Below are 23,768 nucleotides of genomic sequence, written 5' to 3'. Positions count from 1 at the left end.
ATAATCCAGTGCATGAATACACTGCTCTGGAAAATAAATCTGAGTTTTTGGCTAATACATACGTGTGCTAATACATATGTGTGCTCGGAATAGTTACTTTTCATAGCTGCTGCTTGTATAAGGAGGTAGGAAAGACAGGCAGGTGAGCAGACAATGTTTAAATAATGTAAAAATGCAGGTGTGTTGTGGGAATGCCAGGGACGGAACACTGCCCCCCAGAGTGGCCAGGACAGTGGTGTGTCATGAGACACAACCGGCAGTTGACAGGTGAGGCCGGAGCAGTGGCTGGGGCCTATCGGTGGGTGTCTCCAATGCAGGTTGGTTTGTGCTCCATGGAGAGATAGTGGGAAGCCATTTAAGAGCGTTGTGCAGGATCATTTATTTTACCAGATTTATTTTCAGAGAGATCTCGAGTAGGAGATGGATTAGGGGTGGACAGAGAGCAAAATGGAGACAAGGAGATCCCTTGGGAAGCTGGTGAGATAACCCAGAGGGGAGATGTTTGAAGACAGGAGTCCTGAGGATGGACAGGAGAAAACAGATTCGAGGCAGGTTGAGGAAGTAAATTTGGCCACCTGCGATAATTATTGGTTGTCGGAGAATGTGAGAGAAGAAAGACACTAGGATGGCCCGGATTTCTAGCTTCAGTGACTGAGTGGTGCCTGCAATTCACTGAAAGAAAGAACACAGGAGGAGAAGCAGGGTGAGTAGAAGGGTGAAGAACTCAGCCGGCCGCAGCTCCAGAATTCCGACGGGAAAGAGTGCAGGGCAGTAGGATGGTGGGTTTGTCTGGAACTATGTTTGCAGTCACAAGCGGTGTGCTTTTCCTTAGATTGTATGTTTAGATGGGATGGCATGGGTAAGATGGGTGGCAGATTATGGGGGCTTCACCCATCCTGAATTCAGCATTGGACATTGCATCAGTTGAGATTCTTTTGTTTGCAAGTGAGAGAAACCCAGTTTAAACAAGCTCAAGGATAAAGGCGAGCGTTAGCAAACCAGGGAAAAGATAGGCCTGGGGCCTCAGGAACGACCAGATCCAGGAGCCCTCATGTTGGCAGACACTCTATCTCATTTTGAATCTGCTTCTGCGTGTCTGTTGGCTTCGTTCTCTCTTGGGGCAGACAGACTTTCTTTACACGGGAGGGGATAGAGGGCCTGTGGGGCTTTCTTCCAGCTCAGCTACCAGTGAGGCAAGAGACTCTCTTTCTCCCACCTCCAGTTTTAACATAATCTCAGGGAAGGATTCTGATTGTTCTGGCTTGGTTCACAAACCCACTACTTGAACCAGTCGCTGTGCCTAATGGGGCAGGGTCTGGACCAGAAGAAAGGACAAACACACACATGACCATTCCTCCAACCTGGGAAACAGGTGGGCTTGGATGGCTGTGGAGCGTCCAGGTGAGGCCATGGAGCAAGACGTGGACTCGTGAGCCTGAGGCACAGAGGACAGCTCTGAAGACTTATGTCTGACAGCTCAGAAAGTTGCTGATGGCCTTGACAAAATTAACTGCAGGATTGATTCCACGAGCTCAGTGAGTACATTAACTACATGGTAATTGGTATAGTTAGGATATTTGTCCCCTCCAAATCTCATGTTGAAATTTGATCCTCAGTGTTGGACGTGGAGCCTGGCATTGGGTCATGGGGGCAGTCCCTTATGAATGGCTTGATACCATTTTGTTGAAAAGGGCCTGGCCCCTCCTCTGTCTTGCTCCCTCTCTCACCGTGGCACTCCCGCTCCCCTCACCTCTGCCATGAGTGGAAGCCCCTGAAGCCCTCACCAGAAGCAGAGGCTGGCACCTTGCTCTTGTACAGCCTGCGGGACCATGAACCAAATAAAACCTCTTTTCGGCCGGGCGGGTGCGGTGGCTCACGCCTGTAATCCTAGCACTCTGGGAGGCCGAGGCAGGAGGATTGCTCAAGGTCAGGAGTTTGAAACCAGCCTGAGAGACACCCCATCTCTACTAAAAATAGAAAGGAATTAATTGACCAACTAAAAATATATATAGAAAAAATTAGCCGGGCATGGTGGCGCATGCCTGTAGTCCCAGCTACTACTCTGGAGGCTGAGGCAGGAGGATCGCTTGAGCCCAGGAGTTTGAGGTTGCTGTGAGCTAGGCTGACACCACAGCACTCACTCTAGCCTGGGCAACAAAGTGAGACTCTGTCTCAAAAATAAAATAAAATAAAATAAAAGCTCTTTTCTTTATAAATTACCCAGCCTCAGGTATTCTTTTATGGCAGCACATAAAGGACTAATACAATCATTCTCAGAGATTCTCAGAGAACCCTTCGCATGTCTTTTATAGGGGTTTAACTAGGATCAGACAGTGAAGTTCACAGTTACAAAGTAAATTGCTTTTCAACAGCATGTAAAATTATAATGAAATAAAACACAGTGTACAACCTGTGTAGGTGTGCATCAGGGAACAAAACTGTGCCATATCCACACAGAACTGGTGTTTCCCAGACTGAGGACACTGCATATAACCTTGACTGTTTTGCCATATTCATACAAAACTGTTTGATAGGCAGCTTTGAACATTTTTTCCAGTGAAAAGTCTTACAGGAAAAAAATTTATTCTTCTATCCAAAGCCAGGTTCTTTATCTCCACTTGTAGTCAACGATTTATTTCCTTTCTTTACAAGTGGCAGGCATTTGAGAGCCTTCAGTGGCATCTTAGCACGGCCTCCAAGGCCCGGGTGCTCTCCGCCACCTCCCTTCCTCTCCTCCCCTCTGCTCTCCTGCCCTGTGCCTTCACTGAGCCAAGATGTTCCCTTAAAGCCGTTACATTTATTTTTCCCTCCATCTGGAACACTGCCTCACACTTGGGCATAGTGTTTTTCTTATCAAATGTCACCTCCTCAGAAAGACAGAAGGGTTCCCTGACCACCCAATCAAAAGCAGCCTGACCCAGACCCACCACCACGGCACTCTGTTTCATTTCCCGTAGCCCTCATCATCTCAGATTCCGGGGATTATGTATTACTTGTTTCTTGCCTGTCCCTTCAAAGCGTCAGCTCTGCAAAAGCAGGCACCTTGTCCGTGGCATCCTCCTCCACACCTACAGCAGAGCCTAGCCACTCAAGGAATATTTGTGGCATGAAAAACCACACATCCATAGTTGTCCAAACGGTTTAAGTATGTGAATGGAACCTTGAGAAGGATGATTTGACATTGCGATTGCCCCGGGAAAGCCAGAGCTCAGGAAAACCTAAACCAATTTGTTAGGCGGCGTTTCCCAATTGGAGCTCTGTACTCTGTGCTCACATAAGTTAAACAGGTTTCTTTATCGAGGGACCGAGTACCCGCACAGCTCACTTCTGTGTATTGGGGATCTCTAGGGTGACCGGCATATGCAGCTATTTCTCAAACGTATTCAATCCAGAACCCATTCTTTATGCCATGCCTGTCATTCATGAGTCTAAGTTCAGCTTGATGCCAGTGTAACCCTGTAGGGTAGCTTTTTTTTTTTTGAGACAGAGTCTTCCTCCCTTGCCCTGGCTAGAATGCCATGGTGTCACCATAGCTCACAGCAACCTCACACTCCTTGGGCTCAAGCAATTCTCCTTCCTCAGCCCCCTGAGTAGCTGGGACTATAGGCACCCACCACCACACCCGGCTAACTTTTCTATTTCTAGTAGAGATGGGGTCTCGCTCTTGCTCAGGCTGGTCTTGAACTCCTGAGCGCAAGTGATCCTCCCGCCTCAAACGCCCAGAGTGCTAGGATTACAGGTGTGAGCCACTGCACCCAGCCGAGTAGAGCAGCTTTATTTTTATTTTATTTTTTTTAGTAGCTTTAAATAGTCAAAATATTTCTCCATAGAAGTAATCTGACATATTTTAGTTATTGTTTTGTTCAGCTAATTCCAACCCACTAGACGGTAAGTTGCGTGACAGCAGATGTTATTGCCTGCTGTATGCACTGTCATGTTGTCAATATCCTGCTCAGTAAATATCTGCTGAAAGAATGTATGGATGAGCACATGAACAGACAATATTTATTCTGCCCACAAGTACTTAGTGAAGAGGGTAGGAATTTTAGTACAAGTTAATTGTACCAAATTCTGATTCGTGTGGTTCATATTTCTGGGCTATTATGTATTCTTGCTGCTGATTTTCCCAATAGATTTTTTTCCAGATAGGCAAGGTGGAGGAGTTAAGAAAATGAAGCAGGTTTTTTTTGCCTCGTTGCCCTCCTGAGTAAAATGGGTCAACAGCAGCTCTGTTGGAACTACCCGCGAAAATCCGGCAGGGTTCTCGCTCTTGTCGCCTCTGCTCAAACCCGCACAGTCTGATCCAGAAATACAGCCTCAATATGTGCCGCCAGTGTTTCTGTCAGTATGTGAAGGGCATCGGTTTCCTTAAGTTGGACTAAATGATCTTTCTTGAATGGATTTTCCATGGCACCCACTAAGTGAAAGAGACTATGCTAGCTCTTTGCATATAAAATAAAATGTAAAAGAAACTTAAAAAAAAAAACAAAAGAAAATGAAACAGGAATGAGGAACTTGGGTTCTGACCCCACTTTACTGGTGATAGTAACAACTAGCATTTGTATTGCCATTTTCTTCTAAAAGTTATTGCATTTGGTTCTCAAAATATCCCTGTGAGGCAGGTAGTATAATCTTCATTTTCAGGTAGGTAAACAGGCTTAGAGAGACTCTCCCAATATCACTCAGATGGTCTAAATCAGCCTCCATCTAAACCCTGGTCTTTCCGTGCCAAAGTCCAGGCTTATTCCAGTGGCACCTGGCTGCCTCCCTGGCTGGCTATGTGCACTGAGGAAGCCACTTCCCCTTTCTGGCCCCAGCTCCTGCATCTGGAAAATGCCTAGATAATCTGTTAGATTCCTTCCGACTTTAAATTTTACGATTTTATAAGCCCTTTTCTCCATCATCTATTTTCAAAATTGCTATAGCTTTAAAAAGTACTAAAACAATGAGATTTTATTTCCATTTGTAATTGCACAGCTCTTTCAAAATTTGATCCGGGTGCTTAAAATCAAATATATGATGAAAAATTTCCCTTTACTTTTAAGTAACGCCTAGAAACATACTACCTTGAAAAAGAATGGTTTTGTTAAGTATACTACCCTCAGAGGGCCTTCATTATTAAAAAAAAAATGCCATGATAAGGTCTTACACTGAACTTATTTGAAAACAAATGATATGAAAGGAAACATAGCAACTTTTCTAGAAATAAAGCCACTTATGTCAGAATAAAATTAGGCCGGGTCCACTGGCTAATGCCTATATCATAGGCCAAGACCGGAGAATCACTTGAGTTCAGGAATTTACACCAGCCTGAGCAAGAGCGAGACACCCCACCTCAAAAAAAATAGAAAAATTCAGCCAGGCTGGTGGCATGCACCTGTAGTCCCAGCTACTCAGGAGGCGGAGGCAGGAGGATGGATCACTTAAGCCCAGGAGTTTCAGGTTGCAGTGAGCTATGATGATGCCACCATACTCTAGCCTGGGTGACAGAGCAAGACTCTGCCTCAAAAAAAAAAAAAAAAAATCAGAAATAGTTGACCACCAAGTAGGTAAATAAACAAATCTTTTTGAAAATACAAGGCAAGGTATGGTCTTCAGTTTATTACTTACCTGGTAAACTCCCTTTGCATGCAAAACATTTGTATTATTCACATATCCTTGTCTGTTTAAACAAGCTGATTAAACTGCTGTTGAGCAACACAGCAAGTGAGCTGTGTTTATTCTCCACAAGATGTTTTGTTGTGTCTCAGACTTCTACTTGTGGTCAGTCATATAGAAGTAAACTACTTTTGATATCACATGAAAAAACTTTACACAGAAAAATCTGTATTTGAATATCCTTTTTGGAGTTTTATTTTGCTAAAAAGAGGAATTCACACAGGCCAAAAAAACCATGCAAAATATTTTTTTGTACATACGTCTAAGATGCTATATTCCACTTCTGAAATCTTAACCAAAAAAAAGAAAAAAAAAATCCCAAAGCAAGAGTATCTGGGTTGAAAAGTTAACATTATAAAAGCTAGATTCCTAACACAAACACTGCAGATATAAGTCACTACATTGCAAAAAGTTATGTTTATAAATGTTTAATTAATGTCAACAGTGAGGAGACAAGAATGGTTCCTCCAAAGTGTACACCTCACCATGGACTATTAAAAATTGCATTTGGTTTGGTGTTGAAGGACTTCCACAATGTTAATCTGAACTAGATATAATCTTAATTCTGACACTGTATCAGATTTACAGACACTGAATAAACCACACTCAGAACTACCTCCTTTTCCTGCTACCTTTAAAATTTTTTTTTGATCTGTTTCTTGGGTAAATAAAAGAGTACCTCAGAATCTACACTAGCTCTGAGATGTGGAAAAACTAATTCAATAAAGAACTATGGTGAAGCTGTCCTTTTGAGATATTTCACTTTTCTTCTTAATGATCATACACTTTTTAAGGATCACGTGTGTGTGTGTGTGTGTGTGTGTGTGTGTGTGTGTGTGTGTGTGTGTAAAACCTTTAAAATGAGATTTTGGAAACTGAACTCTGGGGAACTTTTTTTCTTTCCTCGAGACCAGTCCCAGATAATTTAATAGATTGTTTTTGGAGAAAACCTACTCAGAGGCGTTCTGTAAAGTCAGCAACCACCTTGTCCCTGCATATTTGAACTTTCCAAAAATAACAGAATGCTACAAGGTACTTGTTTGCAACTCCTGACAAGTCTCCAGTCAGTCCCAGCAGATTTTACTCTGCCTGGTACTTTGTCTCACTTTCTCAGGGCACCAAAGGTAAGAAAGGCCCTGTGATAGGAGCACATTTATGTCCCTCCCTGATGTTCCCTGGGGGAAGTTGGTGGCTTCATGCTTGGAAAAAGTTCAGGCTTCCTGCAAGGGACACAGCTAGCTGTTTCCTTCTCCCGCAGGGGAAGAGATACTGGTAGGATGGCAGTCCCCTGGAATCCTCAGTTCTTAGAAGAAAAAGAGTTCTAATGCATTCCCATAAAACCTTTCAAACATGCAAAAAGAAAAATCAAAAAGATTTCTGGAGGACAGAGTAGCAGTGAGTTGGGAGAGTGCCTAAATATCGTGCTCAAGTGAGAAACATCCACGCAAACTGCCTGCTTCAATGCCGTTTTCAATGAGCATAATAACAGTGTTTCCTAAAAAGGTAAGTGACTATCCCATTTCCAACCTCAGAAATTAAGCTTCTCGTTATCACCAAACAGCTTTAAAATGCTTACCTAACTCAAACTATCACTAATATTGCAAAGAAGTTTGAAGGCCCAAGTCTACTGCAATAAATAAATAATTGCTAGATCAACTCTGCTCATACCTTATCAAAATATTGGCCAAAATGGCAAATGCATATATATCAGTCCATCTTTTCCTTCTAGCAGTCAGCACAATTATACGTAATCAGTGTGCTGCATTGAAAGGAATATATGACAAGGACAGTTGGTGCAGACCTGAAAGTGGGAGGTCCTCCCCCGCATGCATTCTTACTGATGTTGGCAGAAAGTAAGGTTCCTCTACTCCACACCTATTCTGCCATCCTGTTTTAGACACTATCTCTCTCTCTCTCTTTCTCTTTTCCATAGGCCACCGAGCCTATTTGAGATAGAGGGTACTGAGGAAGATGTCATGAGTGAGCAGTCACAGGTTAGGGGTGAAATACATGCACGGGACCGGACACTCATGCTAACAAATGTCTTAAAGTAAAACAAGGACCAAACACAACCCAGAGTCTTTAAAATCTCCTCTCACACACTGCAAAGCAAAACTGGAAAAACCCAATTCCACTTTCCCATCACAAATCAAAAAGGAGCTAAGCCTTCTGGGAACAATGGCTTTTCAGACTGAAAGAGGGTGGCTGAAGGGCCCATCTTTCTCAGCTGTCTGCAGAGTGAGCCAGAGCCCTTCCTGGAGCCCTGGCAACTGCCCAGTGGCTCCCAGAAGACATCTCTCTGGACATGGGGGCTCCCTTTAGAACATTTCAAGTTCGTTCAAGGTCCGAAGTCTGATGCACAGAGGTAGCTCCATGACGCTAGTCATGGAATAACACTTCCTTTTTTGGTGAGGAAAGGCCGATAGGTCTTGGCTAACAAGCTCTCAGCTATGGCTCTAAAAATACCCTGCAGCAAGGTCTGTTTGGCACTTCACTTTGTTTGCCAGGGGAGCTCTAAAGAACTCTGCAGAACGCTTTGGATTCTCCATAACTGTTCTGAGCTCTGTCCCTACTGTGGTGACTATGACCACAGGGAAGTGTATCACTTTGGGAAAGTTGCTTTTTGTTTTTCACTTTTGAGTTCTTGGAATTCTGTTCTAAACGTTTGAAGTACAATTCCAGTCTTGGATTAATTACTAGCTTGGTTTGAATCTTCATTTGGCTTCTAGTTGGAACTATGCAAATACACAATCTGTGCACCAAAGAAAAAACTAAAATTATACTTCAAAAGGGCTCAATCACTTCCTCTCTTCCCCCCTTCCCCCCAAAAGAAACATCAGCCTCCTTGAATCCTTTGTTGCCAGCAGCAAGAGCAGCTCTGCCCGTCAGCACCAGACGCCTCCACCCCTACACGTTGATGGCATGTGCATGCTTCTTGCACAAGGGTCTGTCCTTCTTGGAGTAGAATGGCTGCCCCTCCAGATTCACATGGCAGACCTGGGACAGAGAACAGAATTGTGTGAGATGGGATCCTGCAGCCCACGTGGCAGGGGGACACAGCAAAAAATTTCAATCACCCCTTTAACTCTGATTCTATTGTTTTTATTTATTTATTTATTTATTTATTTTTTGAGACAAGCTGTCACCCAGGCTGGAGTGCAGTGGTGAGATCACAGCTCACTGCAACTTAGAACTCCTGACCTCACATGATCCTCCTGCCTTAGCCTCCCAAAGTGCTGGAATTACAAGTGGGAGCCACTGTGCCCAGCCTTCAGTCACCCCTTTAAGAAAAAGCCCTGTTGGCTGGGCGCGGTGGCTCATACCTGTAATCCTAGCCACTCTGGGAGGCCGAGGCAGGCAGATTGTTTGAGCTCAGGAGTTCAAGACCAGCCTGAGCAAGAGCGAGACCCTGTCTATACTAAAAAATGGAAAGAAATTAGCTGCACAACTAAAAATACATAGAAAAAATTAGCCAGGCATGTGGCACAGCCTGTAGTCCCAGCTACTCAGGAGGCTGAGGCAGTAGGATCACCTGAGCCAAGGAGTTTGAGGTTGCTGTGAGCTAGGCTGATACCACAGCACTCTAGCCTGGGCAACAGAGTGAGACTCTGTCTAAAAAAAAAAAAAGAAAAGAAAAAAATCCCTGTCACATGCAGCCCAGAGAAAAGCCAATAGACTGTACTCCCCACAACAGAAGCAGACTGGATGGGTTGGACTATATACAAATTAAGACTTCCAAAGAAGACACAAAATAAAACTCAAATTAAATTTAATAGAGTAGAGAAAATATACACCATGAATATGACCAACTCTTGCTATCCAAAATGTATACAGCACCAACAGAAGTTCACAAGTCGATACCCACAGGGAGGATTAACATCTAAAGAAATATCATTGCTAAACTAACAAACATGTCAGAAAAGATTATCCTCACTAATGCTTAAAAAACAATAAATCAAAACTGCTCTGAGATACCACTAGATACCTATTCATCTTGCAAAATAAATAAAACAATAAAACTCAATGGCTTGTCACCTTTAACTTTACATGACTCAAGCTGAAAAACGAAAAACAAGTATCCAATCGAAAATCAGCAATGCCACAAGGGAATGAGGCCTCCTTGTGCAGCGCTGAGGACACTGAATCAGCCCAGTGTTTGCAGGGGATGTGGCAACGCTGAACGACAGCCATAAAGCTGTGCCTCCCCTGTAACCCAGTAATGCCACCCTGGAGAATTTCATCCTGCAGAAACAACTCCGCAGAGTGGTAAAGCAACATGTGCTCTACGAGAAACTGAAAACTACTAAAATTGCTCTCAGTAGGGAGATGATTCAATTTTTATGGTGCATTTTTCCAATGGAATGCCACCATGAAAAAGCTAAATCAAATATGGCAAAGTGTATTTAGGGAGAAAAAGGAGATAAAATTATACATCCCCATGATAACGACATATGAGTATAGTTTGAAGCTGGAGACATCCCAGAAGGGTAGGAACTGACTTTTTGAGGCTACCATGGGTCAATCAGGCTGCTAGATACTCTATATACACGAGCTCACTTAATTCTCACGAAACCCTTATGGTGTGCCTTTCTCCTGTTTCACCATTGAAAAAAACTGGGGTCAGGGCGACTTCCGGGGCCCCGCTCTTGGGGCCCCAGAACCTCGTCCACGAAAAAAAAAAAAAAAAAAAAAAAAAAAAAAAAAAAAAAACTGGGGTCAGAGAGCCCAGATGTCTTGCTTAAGTCATAGACCTAGTAAGTTGCAGAGCTGGGCATCCATGTCCAGGTCTGTCAGACTCCAGTTCTATGCTAATTTTCCCCACCTCCTGCAGCAAAGAGGTGTCGTGTGTACTTGAAACTGTTCTGGGCTTTCGGATCTGTACAGAGGCAGCCCTCTGACTTTGTTGGACTACTAATATGTAGGGGGGGTCCTGGGTTGGCAATGTCCGTATGTCAGAGTCAGCCAGGAAGTCATATTGGCTGGCATGGGCCCCAACCTCAGAGAGGACCTTGAAGATCCCTATTGGGGAGCAGGACTGGGAACCACATCCAGGATACCTACATCAGAAGGAGAAGTTCAGTGGCGTCACCACATACAGGTGGCCATGGGAATATAGAAATCACCCTCCTGAGCTGAGCTTGGGTCAGGGAGCATGTGTCCATGACAAGAGAGCTGGAAAGGAAAGGGCATCACAACAACCCCATGTGCAAGGCCCTGATGGCCCAGTTAGGGAGGTTATATTTGGGGTCACACAGGGCTACCAATGGGTCCTGCCAACCAATGAGCTTTAAAAGTATTTTGAAAACATCCCAGGTGGATGCAGTGATTTTGCTGAGTCTAAGTAGGCTCTTGGGGAAGCCTCAAGCTGCTGGTGACAACTTGGAGACTTATCCAAAAAGGTAGACACCCAAGATGTCACTGGTGAGAATGGGTTTCGAGGGAGATAGGCAGCTCTGGAGGGAGTTGGCAAGGAGCTGCCTGTCAACACCTGCAGTGCTGGCTGGAGACCCCGCCTGGTCCGGGACAGTGCTGGCTGCTTGTGAGAGCTTCAAGGTGAGTCATGCTGGGTAGAGAGGGGACTGAAGATCAAGGAATGAGGAAGGGACAGAACCTCAGATGTGGCTCATGGGTGAGATGGGGCTGGGAGCAGGAATGCTCAGAGGGAGTCATGCTCAGTGTCTTCTTGGTGCAGGGTGGTTTCATGGTGGAGGAGGCCTCCAGCTCACATAGCATAGGGGACAGCAGGTATGGCTCAACCCCCACAGCCAGGTGGCATCAGGGCCTGGCTGTGGAGGAGTGGGGCCCAGGGACAGTGCTAACTGCAGTCCCAGCAGAATTAAGGCAATAAACGGGGCCACCTGCAGTAGCCCCTGGGACTGCCTGCAAAAGTTTATCACTGCCCATCCCCTCCTGATGCCACGCTAGTAGGAAGGGTGAGAAACCAAACAGACTTAGAAGAAAAGAGGGAATCGGTAAGACATTTTCCCCTTACTAATGTAGGACCCAAATCCCTTCTGTTGGAACTCAAGTGCCAAAGCCAGGCAGGAGCCCAACCCTCACCCTGACCCACCCTGCACTTCTCAGCCTACCAGCCTTCATTTATGGCTTTGGGCGTGAGAGATACTATCTTCTTCTGCCCTTTAATTGATCGTATCTGTTAGCTTTGTTTTCAAGATTCTAGATTCACTGCAGTTAGAGGCTTATTCTGGGATACTCTCGCACTTCCCAAACTCTAGGAATATTTGGTAAACTGAATCAGTCTGAAGAATGTGCTACCATGAAATCTAATTGGCGGGAAAACAGCACATCAGCTGGGAGAGTTAGTGCAGATCTTCCTTTCATCTAGGTTTTGTGAGGTTTTCTTAAGTTACAGGAAAACACATTCTCATTAAAAGTGATTTGGCCTGTAATCCTAGCACTCTGGGAGGCCAAGGCAAGTGGATCACTCAAGGTCAGGAGTTTGAAACCAGCCTGAGCAAGAGTGAGACCCCATCTCTACTAAAAATAGAAAAAAGTTAATTGGCCAACTAAAAATATATATAGAAAAAATTAGCTGGCCATGGTGGCGCATGCCTGTAGTCCCAGCTACTCGGGAGGCTGAGGCAGAAGGATTGCTTGAGCCCAGGAGTTTGAGGTTGCTATGAGCTAGGCTGATGCCATAGCACTCTAGCCTGGGCAAGAGAGTGAGATTCTGTCTCAAACAAAAAAAAAGAAGAAAGTGATTTGGAAATGTAAAGTGATAGAAAGAGAATATATATAAAAAAAAACCCTCAGAATTTTCCAATTAAAAGATTTCTTCCCAAGGATTAGAACTATGCTCCACTTTCTTGTATCTCAGTGGGGCAGCAGGTGGGCACTGGCTGGGCTGGGGGAAGACCTCACGACCTCCATGCTGACCCTCCAAAGGGCAGGATCTGCCCAGTTTCTTTGGGTGGGTTCTCTGGGCAGTGCCATGGGTCTGTCACACCAGACTGGACTTAGTTCTCTGGAACTTATTTGTAATACCAGCCTGAACCACTCTAAGCTTTATCGCTTGCTCTGATCTCTCTCTAGGCTTTGCATCTCGTGGCTTTCAGCCAAACATGGCAGGCGCGGGAGCAGACCCATGCTCGCCTTTGCCACAGCCCCCTCTGCACGCGGCTCCGACCTCGTCAGCCTGCCCTGGGGAACAGGCCTTCTGTGCCACTGTCTTCCTGGACCTTCTCCAAGTCTCTTCGATCCTTCTAGAAGTTGGGTAACCAGACTTGCAGGCAGTGTCTCAGGCCCAGACAAGCCATGGCTTGAATGTAAGGGTTAAAGAGCCCTATGTTGTACCTTGCTGAGCCATGGCTTTTAAGGGAACCCCGAAGTCAGTATATTTACACCGTTGTCCCTTTTGAAGGGGGGGCCTTGATGTATTTAAAGGACCCTAAAAGCACTAGAGAATCTGTTCAAAGATCTGAGTATTGAGGGGTTGAATTGTATCCCCCCAAATTCATATATTAAAGTCCTAACCCCCAGCACTTGTAGCCTACCCAGCCCAGGGACACAGCAGTGACTTTATATGGAAATAGGGTCTTTGCAGATGCAATCAAGATGTAAATTAAGATGACATCATACTAAAGTGGGCTTTAAATCCAACATGACCAATGTCCTTATAGAAGAGGGGAACACCACGCGAAGGCACAGACACACAGAGGGAAAGCAGCCTTGTGACAATGGAGGAAGAAACTGGAGCTGCGTAGCTGCAAGCCAAGAAGTGCTAAGGATTACTGGCAACCACCAGCAGCTAGGAGAGACAGCATGTCCCCTGTTGGCACCGTGATTTTGGACTTCTGGCCTCTGGAATTACGAGAGCATAAATTTCTGTTGTTTAAGCCACCAGTTTGCAGTGCTCTTTGTATGGCAGCCCTAGCGAACTAATACACAGAGTGAATACAGTGCATCCCATAAATGGTGGGGCATAGAAGTGAAGTGTAGAAACAAAAACATATGGCAGTAAACTTTATGAATAGGGTTTGTCCTATCATAAGTCTATAAAAAAGGATTCAATTTTAAACTGTGCAGATATTTCATACATTTCTGAAATTTACCTTGAGCAACTCTGATTTTAAAAAAATAGTAGTAGGACATTGATTTTCCCAAAGAAAGTTTAGTCAATTACAGATTGACATTACAGGGCTTTATCAGGGATGACTGATTCTTACCTCTAACTCAGAGTCTAAATGTCTCGCCATTATGTCCCCACCCCAACCCAAAGCCCTCAGAAGGAAAATGCCAGTCTTATACTAAAAATGACCCGCCGGTCAGCAGAAACAAATTGCACATAGTTAATAGTTAATCTAGGACTTATCTCCTGGAAGCTATATATCAAGAACAAGACCACTTAAGAAAATAAAATACTTCCCCTGGATGTTCACAAAGAAAAAAAAAAAAAAAACAAAGAAAATAAAATACTCAGTCCTGCTTTTTAAAGGTTCTATAAAGAAAAACCTTATCGTAAGTATTCATAGGATTAGTCAACAAGTTCTAATCTAGTGCTGAAGGTGAAATTTTGGGGGAAACCCCTCAAATCACTTCATCATATCTGAAGCAATGAGTAAGCAAAGGAAGCCAACCGCTCCTCTTTTAATCCAAGCACTATTTGCTGCTTTGCCTCCGGAGAGCATTGCTGCTGAGACCAACTGCTAGTTGGCCAAATCCTGGGACACTCTGTTGTCCTTAACAAAATGGAAAGTCACAAAGCCACGCTGGCTTATAAATAATTATTAGTAATAAAACTTTGTTCAACCATGACATATCAAGGCATCATGGGATTTTCCAGCTTTTAAAAGCGATCAGGATATCAGAATGCTAGAGTTGCAATGGATATAGAGGGTTGGTCATCTGTACCCCCTCCATTCCCTCCCACCTATGCTCAGAAAGTCAGAATCCCATGCTAAAAACATACTGCGCAGATGAAGCAGGTGTCATGCCAAGTATGCCCCAGGGCTTCAATAAACTTGTCACCAGCCTCCACAGGGAAATCGCAGCCGTGACACTTGGTGCTGAACAGATTGACGTAGTCTGAAATGAAAAACAGAGGACAGGCACCCATGAGGGCAGTGAGGAGCGTCCTGGCCACATTGACCGAGGGCCAGGATACCCCCGAATCAGTGGGCAGTGGGTGAAACCTAACTCTGACTGTTTATCATGGCACAGACAAAATACACAGGTTTTTTTTTTTTCCTTTTTCAATAATTTGTACTGATGTGCTGACTCAGGCTTAATCACCACCTTGTGCTGGTTGGATTTGCAAACACTTTCTGGAATTGTCATCAACTTTCTGCAAGGTGATCATCTCCTTTGCTTCTGTCACTTCTGATATCCCAAACAGATCAATCCCCAAACAGATAAAAACCCACATTTCCAAACAGCTATGCTTATTTTGGAAGAATGATGATCCAAAATTTTAAGAGTTATAGAATGTTCTTTGCTTGGCCATTTTTCTGTCATTGGGCATTTGTGTTGACAAGTTTTCACTATTATAAACAGTATTTGAACTACTTTATTGGAGCATGTCCTCCTCTTCTTCCTCCACCCCCAACCAAGAAGAGACTATTACTAAATATTATTTGTATAATAATGCTTTGCAGTTTACCAAGCATTTTCACATAAATGGTATTTTTTACAAGTATCTCAATGTCAAGGATGTCAAGTACATTTTCTTTGTACTTCCAGCACAATGCCTGGCACACAGCCAATACCTGATACATATGTAGGAAATGAATGAATGAATCAATGAATCAATGAACCTAATCCTCATAAAACCCCTCAGAGATTGAAGTATTATTTTGTTTTGTTTTGTTTTGTTTTGTTTTATAGATGAGGAAATTGAGACCTAAGAGGTAAAGGGCCTAGCAGACCCCCTGGCTGAGACACAGTGGGTTGTGTCCTGTGCTCCCTCACCATGGCAGCTGTCCTCTTTGGCCCAAAGGGGCTGCACTTCTGTAGAACCACACTCGCTGTGGAACTTCTCTAAATTGCTCTAGAAAACCTTGATCCCCTTTATGAAGCCTCATCCTCCCAGAAATATACTTTTCTTTCAAAAGCTCTGCCACAATTGGATTTTTCTTACAGTGATTTTCCTTTCATCTCCTTGTGGATGGTGTGTGTTCGTCATCTTAGACCATGTGCTCAGAGGCAGTGTGCCATGGGGTTACACACTTGGACTCTGAAGAAAGAGCGAGCTGGGTTAAATCCTAGCTCTATTAAGGAATTGTTCAAACCTGAGACAAATTGCTTACCTTCACAGGGCCTCAACTTTCTCATCTATATACTGGATTTTTAGTACCAAACTCAAGGGGTTATTGAATGGATTAAATAAGATAATGTAAGTGAAGTACTTGGCACAAATACTGAAAAATGTTCATTGTTATTTTGAAAGTCTTCATAAATGATGAAAGAAGGGAAGAGAACCATGATTTGAGTGGCTATTATGATTCTTGCTTAATCCTCGCGCCAGCTGATGGAAGAGATAATATTCCTGTCTTAAAGATAAGCAAACTGCCTGGAGTGGTCCCATCACACAAGTGATAAGGAGCAGCACAAGGCTTGATGGACTCCAAAGGTCACCCTCCTTTCACGACTTGACTTTATGCTGTCTCCAGCTCCTTATCTACCTGCCATTGCTCATTGATAGTTATACCTAGCACTTGCATGTTTTTCCCAACATATGGCTTCCTCTTTCCTGCTTAATTATAGTTTGTCATGTAAATACTCTTATATATTCCAGTCCAGCAATCAATTTCTTCAGTAGGCAGAAATGTATAGCTTCTCCAGAGCTAAAGAAAACATTGTCCTGCTTCCTTTATAAAGTTATAGCAGATTTATGGTTCACTCTGTGCTCTGTAGGAACTTACTGGTGTGGGGTATTGGCTGACCCATATCCACCTGAGGATGAGCCCTGCACCCCACTTTTGACTCCTCTCTTGTCACTCTCAGTCAGTCTCCAGCTGCCCTGGGCTCTCTCTTCCACCCTTTTGCCTCTGCATAAACTACATCCTGGCCTTTGAAAACCCTCCCCACTTTCTCTTCCAGAATCTCTGCCTTCTTGGGCCATGCCTTCTTGCTAGGAAGTCTTCATCCCCTTCCCCAACCAACAGAGATGAAATGACCTTCCTGAAGGCTTCCGCTGTACTTCCCTCCTCCATCCATCCATCATCTCTTGAATGTCCATGTATATGCTGGCATATCACACAATGCTGTGTTTGCTTAAGGTTTTTGAAGGCAGAGAGCCTGTTGTGCTCACGCCTGTTCTCAGCTCCTTGCCTGGGGACTGACACAGAGTACATGCTTCACACACGCTTGATGGAACAATGATGAACGGATAAAGACATGGTTCAAAGAACCTCATTAAACAGTGATTTCTTCTCTCATTGTTTTTTCACATATTGAACTCTTACAATGGCTTGAATCTATTTCTGAAATGTCTAGTCTTTCCTACTGATTCATTTTTCTGTTTTAAACTTGATCTGGAGAATTGCCACTTTGTTTTAAAATGTGGTAGCACCACCAGGCATGGTGGCTCACACCTGTAGTCCTAGCACTCTGGGAGGCCAAGGCAGGAGGATTGCCTGAGCTCAGGATTTGGAGACCAGCCTGAGCAAGAGCCAGATCCCATCTTTACTAAACACAGAAAACTTAGCTGGCTTTGGCGGCACCCACCTGAGTCCCAGCTACTCAGGAGGCTAAGGCAGGAGGATTGATTGAGCCCAGGAGTTTGAGGTTGTAGTGAGCTATGATGATGACACTGCACTCCACCCGAGGTGACAGAACAAGACTTTGTCTCAAAAAAAAAAATTTTTTTTTTGGTAGCATGGGTCTGACCCTAATATTAATACAATAAAAAAGTTGGTATTTTTCCTCATTTATTCTACAAAAGGAGAACACCACTGGTATATAATTAAGTCTGTGCATGGGCCTTTCCTACAAGGAACATAATCTAGCTGCTTATTTAATTATTTATATATTCCTTCCTTTATTTCTCCCTTTAAGTCTTTCTAATTTTCTTTGACTCTTTTGTCCCAAGTTGAATTAATACCCAAGTATTTAATGGATTTTATTGCTATTGTAAAAGAATTGCCACCCATCAAATCACAGATGCTCTGTGTTGAAAAAGGGCTTAGTGCTTTTCTAGAGTAACGATTCTCAAATGCTAGCATCACATAGAGGGTTTTTAAAAACACAGTTTGCTGAGCTCCACTCCCAGAGTTTCTGATTCACCAGATCTGAGATGGAGCCTGAAGATCTGTGATTTCTAACAAGTTCTCAGGTGAGGTTGATGCTGTTGGTGCTGGGAGAAACACTTCTGATTCCCAAACCTAACTGAGTATCAGAATCGCTCGGGTAGGATGGGGTGACCTGTGAAATTCTGCTTCTGCAGGTCTGAGGTAGGTCTGGAAATTTATCTTCTCTCCAGTTTTTAAAGCTCTCAGGAGATTGTGATGCCCTGCCAGCCCTGAGACTGCGCGGGTGCAGGCCCACCTGAGAGGAGCTCGCCCTCCTACGTCTCTTACTTGTATGCAGAGTTTAGATAAAAGTGTCAGCTCACTGTGCGGCCGACTGAAGTGTTTTTCAGCCCAGATGCTATCATTCTGGCTCATGCTGCAGATTCCACAGGACTCCCTTCCATATCTTCTTCCAAGTTGTTAATAAAAATGAAGACAAGACATCAAAATGAGATATCACCTCATACCCATTAGGATGGCTACTATGTAAAAACAAAAACAGAAAATCACAAGTGTTCGTGAAGATGTAGAGAACTTAGAACCCTTGTGTCCTGTTGGTGCAGCCACCATAGAAAACATCATGGAGGCTACTTTAAAAAACAAAAATAAAAAAAATAATAATAACATTGCCATTTATCCAGCGATCCCACTTCTGGATATATACCCAAAAGGACCAAAAGCAGGTCTTGAAGAGATATCTGCATATCCATCTTCATAGCAGTATTATTCACAATGTCTAAGAGGCAGAAGCAACCCAAGTGTCCGTTGAATGAATGGATAAACAAAATGTGGTCTATTCACACAATGAAATATTATTCAGCCATAAAAAGATAGGAAATTCTGACACACATCATGGATGAACCTTGGGGACATTATACTAAGTGAAATAAGCCAGTCACAAAAACACAATTACTGTAGGATTCCGCTTATATTTGATGAGGTTTCTATAGTAGTCAAATTCACAGAAACAGAAAATAGAATGGTAGTTATTCTATTTTTGCCTATTTTACCCGGAGCTGGGTAAAGGGAAAGGGGGGGGGTTGTTTCATAGGCACAGAGTTTCAGATTTGCAAGATGAAAATGTTCTGGAGCTTTGTTTTACAACAACGTGAATATATTAACAATACTGAACTGTATACTTAAAAATGGATGAGATGGCAGATTTTGTGTTATGTGTTTTTTACCACAATAAAAAAAATGATGACAAGGTCAGAACCAACCACAATGTCCCACGGTATGACACTGGGAACCTCCCTCCTGGCCAACTCTAGTATATTTTACCAATTCTAGGGCAGGTTAACGAGCCAGGTTTGACTTCACCTGACTGTTGGATCATCTAGCTCTCCTTTCTTTACCTTGTCCATAAAAATATCATTCTTTATTGGCATTCAACAAACATACTAAACTTCTAGTACTCCTTCTAAAATAAAAATTAAATCGTGTTAATTCCGTGCCTTAAACATTTCAATGATTCCCATTGTCTAAGGAAGTGGATTGTAAATTGTGCTTCATGGAAAGCTGTGAGTCTCCTGGAGCCATTTCAGGGGCCACTCATATCGCCCACTTGCCATGGGCAGGTGCTTTGCTGAGAGCTTTGCACCCATCATCTGCCTTAATCCTCACAACAGCCTCTGAACGAGGCGGTTTAGATGAGGAAACAGAGACTGGGAAGAGGAAAGAGCCTTAACCCTCGTCACATAGTGGCCCACGTGGGATTCAACCTGGGTCTCTCCAGGTACCTTGGTCTGAAAGTAAATCTGCTTTCTCACTGTCTTCTCTTAACCCTAGACCAGGCGTCCTCAAACTACGGCCCGCGGGCCACATGCAGGTGTTTTTGCCCGTTTGTTTCTTTACTTCAAAATAAGATATGTGCAGTGTGCATAGGAATTTGTCCATAGTTTTTTTAAACTATAGTCCCGCCCTCCAACGGTCTGAGGGACAGTGAACTGGCCCCCTGTTTATAAAGTTTGAGGACCCCTGCACTAGACTATCCTCTTCCTGGGTCTTCTTCCTCAAAACATCATTTTTAAGAATCATTTGGGGGGACTGGGCGCGGTGACTCACACCTGTAATCCTAGCACTCTGGGAGGCCAAGGCGGGCGGATTGCTTGAGGTCAGGAGTTCAAAACCAGCCTGAGCAAGAGTGAGACTCCGTCTCTACTATAAAATGGAAAGAAATTAATTGGCCAAATAATATATATAGAAAAAATTAGCTGGGCATGGTGGCGCATGCCTGTAGTCCCAGCTACTCGGGAGGCTGAGGCAGAAGGATTGCTTGAGCCCAGGAGTTTGAGGTTGCTGTGAGCTAGGCTGACGCCACGGCACTCACTCTAGCCTGGGAAACAAAGGTGACTCTGTCTCAAAAAAAAAAAAAAAGAATCATTTGGGGGGACTTACTCTGAAGAGGAGCAGCTGATAGTGGAACTCTATTTTTCTTTCATAAACCTCTGACACAAATTTTGGCTTATCACGAATTATGGAAATTATAATGCTTTGAGTCAAAGAATAATAGCACTTTCATTAATTACCAATCAATATCATATGCTCATGAGAAGGGAAAAGACTGGTGTTATCTTCTCCCTTTACGGATAAGGAAACTGAGGCACAGAGTAAGTAGGTGACTTGTTTAAAGTTGTGCAATTAACTTCGGAGCTGGAAAGAGAATTCCCCACCATAAGAACCCAAGGAGTTTCTTTTATAATTTATTGTTGAGGGAAAGAAGTTTTATTTCATTTTGCTTTTGACCTTGAGGAATTGAATGTCTTCTCCTTTCTGATTTAAAGTAAACTAACTTACTGTGTTTCTGTTTTTGGCCTCACATTTGCTACCCAGTCAGTGCCTGCAGCCCTGTTAGTCTTCACAATCAGCATGCTTGCGTTTCCCTCTTCTGATTTTCTGGTTGTTTAGTCTTAGCCTTCATGTCTATGTTACCCTTGTTGGAACCTACCTCAAATCCTTTCTGAAAGGGGCAGGCTATGAATAAACAAGTGAGTGAGTGAGTGCTCAGTTAGCCAGAATTCCCAACTGTCTAACAAATTGGTTTGCCTCCTGAACTTATAATGATTTACTCCATGTTTTAAGACAGCATATAGCATTCTTGGGGTATAGAGAAACTCTGAATTCAGAGAATGAGATTACAGGGCTCTAAAGGAACAACAAGGTCTCATAAATGTCACAAGAGCAGGGAAGGGGACTCTTGCATATCCAATGCTTTCCATGCCCTCTCTGGTTTATTCCTCATAACTCCAGAAGGCAGGTGTTTACAGATGAGAAAAGTGAGGCTCAGAGAAGTTTAGTAATTCACTCAGAGCCACAAAGCCAGCCTGAAGTGGAGCCAGGAACAGAACGTAGGATGAAGCACAGAGCCTTGGCCTTTTCAAACTAGACCTTGTGGTCTCCAAGTCAAAATGACCTGAAAGTTTCTCAAGTGGTTATAAGATGCCAACTTGTAATCCACATAGTTGATGCAGGGAAGCGAGAAGAGACTGCATGTGTAGAATTAGCTACAGTCTCTGCCCACCCCCACCCCAGGAAAACTGCAACCAAACAGGCAGAGGAGATAGCTCGATTAACTTCCTTTGTGTAATATTAGCATTCTGCCATGAAAAACAAAAATAAAAACAAATTCTTCTCCCAGAAATAAAGGCCTCCTGATGGTCAGATGTTAATAGACACAGACAAGAGTTAGTTTCCTGTGCCTATCACTTTCTCCCAGACGGGGGGCTTCCTGCGTGTCTTCACAGTGATCCTACCTTTCTCACAGTAGGGCTCCCCGTCTTCCATGTGGAAGAGGCTGTTCCCGAAAGGCTTCTTGCAGGCTGCACAGACAAAGCAGGTGGTATGCCACGTCTGTCTCAGGGCATGCATCACTTCCTAAGGGAAAGAGCTTGAGCTCAGGACAGAAAGGTCCAAAGGAGAGAGGGAGCCAGGCTTGAAGTCCCCCAAGGCCCTGGCCACTGCCTGAGAGCCCATCAGGGAACAGTGCAGGACAGCCCAGGAAGCAAGCCTTGGACATGCTGAAGAAAAACCCGAGCGTGGGCTCCCTCTATCCAGGTGGGTGCCAGGTTCTATGTGTTCTTATATAAGCTGTGATGTTTAATCCTCCCACTAAGCCTGGGAGGGAGGTGTTGCTTACTACTGCCATTTTACCAAGAGGCATGGAGGGCCAAGGCCACATGGAGGGCCAAGGCCACATACAGGTGAGCAGTGAGGTCAGGCTGTGAAGCAATAATTTGCTTTGCAGAAGTTCCACCACCACTTCAGGCTGTGCAGCACAGGCATATAATCATGTCTTGCTTCAAGGTCATTTGCTCCCTAATTCATTGGCGGCAAACTGACTCCCTTCTAGGATAAAAATGGAGTTCCTTTCTCTCTTTTACCAGCTACTTCTTGGCTTCCTAATGGGGCCCCACAATCTTAGAGGGAATGAGAGGTTTGTCAGGGCTAAGGAAAAAGACAAGGTCAGAGCAAAGGGATGCTGCCCACTTACCCCCATGATTTTGGTGTTGCACTTGGCACAGATGGGGGCGAAGAACTGCTCGTAACACCGCTCACAGTAGACGTTGTTCTGCTCCTCCACAAAGCACATGTCTGCCAGGGAGGTCTTGCAGTAGGCACAGTTGAACTCTTCAGGGTGCCAGGAGCGGCCCATGGCTACCAGAAAAGGGCCCCTGGGGAAGCAGAGAACAGCACCTAATGAGGCAGCCCCCAAATCTTGGAACCAGATAGTTCAAGAAACCCAAGAATGTTCACACTTTTACCCAATAACTGTGACTTTTGTTGACTGTCCTAATGAAATAATGTGAAATAATGTGAAATTCAGAAAAAGCTCCATGCAGAAAGGTGTTCATTGTTCCGTCATCTATAGCAAAAGAAACTGGGAAACAACTCAGTAGTGCAGCAGTAGGGATCTGGGTAGGCACAGAATTCAGCCGACTACTGATAATCATAGTAAGAAGAACAGTGGTGAAGCTGCAGAGTCATTACTCTGCAGGCACTATTCAGGAAGACTTGTGCATTTGTTAACTTGATCAAGTCTCACAACAATCCTATGAAGTAGGTACTATTATGATACGCATTTTCAGATAAGGAAAATGAGGCCCCAAGAGTCTGAGCAACTTATTCAAGGCCACAGGGCTGGTAAGTGGTAGAACCATGATATGAACCTGGATAGTCTAGTTCTAGGTAGTGGTCAGAACACTGGGGCTTTGAGGTGACTGTTTATATTCTAATTTTTACTTTTCTATATTTTCTAATTTTTCTGAATATGAATTACTTTATTTATAAATAAAAGTGTGCTTTTCATATATATAAGCTCACACCACACACACACACACACACACACACACACACACACTGTATTCAAACACCACCACCCATGATCCCTGCCTTTTAGGTGTTAAATGACAGATTTTCATTTGAGTATGGCAGATGCCTACCAAAGCCTTGTGCAGCAACAGGCCTGTTTATGGAAAGACCCAGAAGCAACCCTAAAGGAAAGCTGGGTCAAACCAACAGCCAGCCAGCTTGCAACACGCCCAATAAACCTACTGACAACAAGACTGGTAATTCCCAGAACCCAGCCTTAGCCCAAGGGGGAGATCCTGGCACTAGACACCCTGCTGGGAGCTTCCTCCACTGACCTCATACAATCCTCTCAACTCCCTAGGGAAGTGGGTGTCACACAGTTATGGCAGCTAAAGCTCAGAGAGGGTCAGACCAAATGGCAAGCCAGAGGGGCCTGAGGCTGCCATGCACACGACTTTCTCCCTACAGCCAGCCGCCGCCCCATCCCACGTTGCAGGGCTCAGACTGTGGGGAAGCACCATGCATGCCCACCCCTTTGGCGCCCCAGCATGGGGC

The 23,768-nt window shown here is 44.1% G+C and overlaps 1 protein-coding gene and 1 pseudogene across 6 annotated transcripts in view; one reads left to right on the top strand and one right to left on the bottom strand.

The window, feature by feature from the left end:
• The first annotated feature begins 3,836 nt into the window (after window positions 1-3,836).
• Window positions 3,837-4,382, top strand: LOC109729404 (small ribosomal subunit protein uS14-like; annotated as a pseudogene).
• An 838-nt stretch (window positions 4,383-5,220) lies between these two features.
• The window catches only part of LDB3 (LIM domain binding 3), a 62,585-nt gene continuing 44,037 nt past the window's right edge, over window positions 5,221-23,768 (bottom strand). For 3 of the 6 annotated variants that reach the window (XM_012788020.2, XM_012788018.3, XM_012788019.2), the window contains 4 exons: window positions 22,396-22,576; window positions 21,659-21,779; window positions 14,588-14,703; window positions 5,222-8,655 (listed from right to left, as the gene is read on the bottom strand). In XM_012788020.2, the coding sequence (XP_012643474.2) occupies window positions 8,566-8,655; window positions 14,588-14,703; window positions 21,659-21,779; window positions 22,396-22,576 (508 nt within the window). In that variant the 3' untranslated portion in view covers window positions 5,222-8,565. Of the gene's footprint in view, window positions 8,656-14,587; window positions 14,704-21,658; window positions 21,780-22,395; window positions 22,577-23,768 lie in introns of all 6 variants that reach the window. The other 3 variants (XM_012788022.2, XM_012788023.2, XM_012788017.2) reach the window with 2 other exon arrangements.

This window comes from Microcebus murinus, chromosome 14 (assembly GCF_040939455.1).
Source record: "Microcebus murinus isolate Inina chromosome 14, M.murinus_Inina_mat1.0, whole genome shotgun sequence".
Taxonomy (NCBI): Eukaryota; Metazoa; Chordata; class Mammalia; order Primates; family Cheirogaleidae; genus Microcebus; species Microcebus murinus.
The sequence above is the reverse complement of the archived record's forward strand: the minus strand, read 5'-3'. Positions and strand labels throughout refer to the sequence as shown.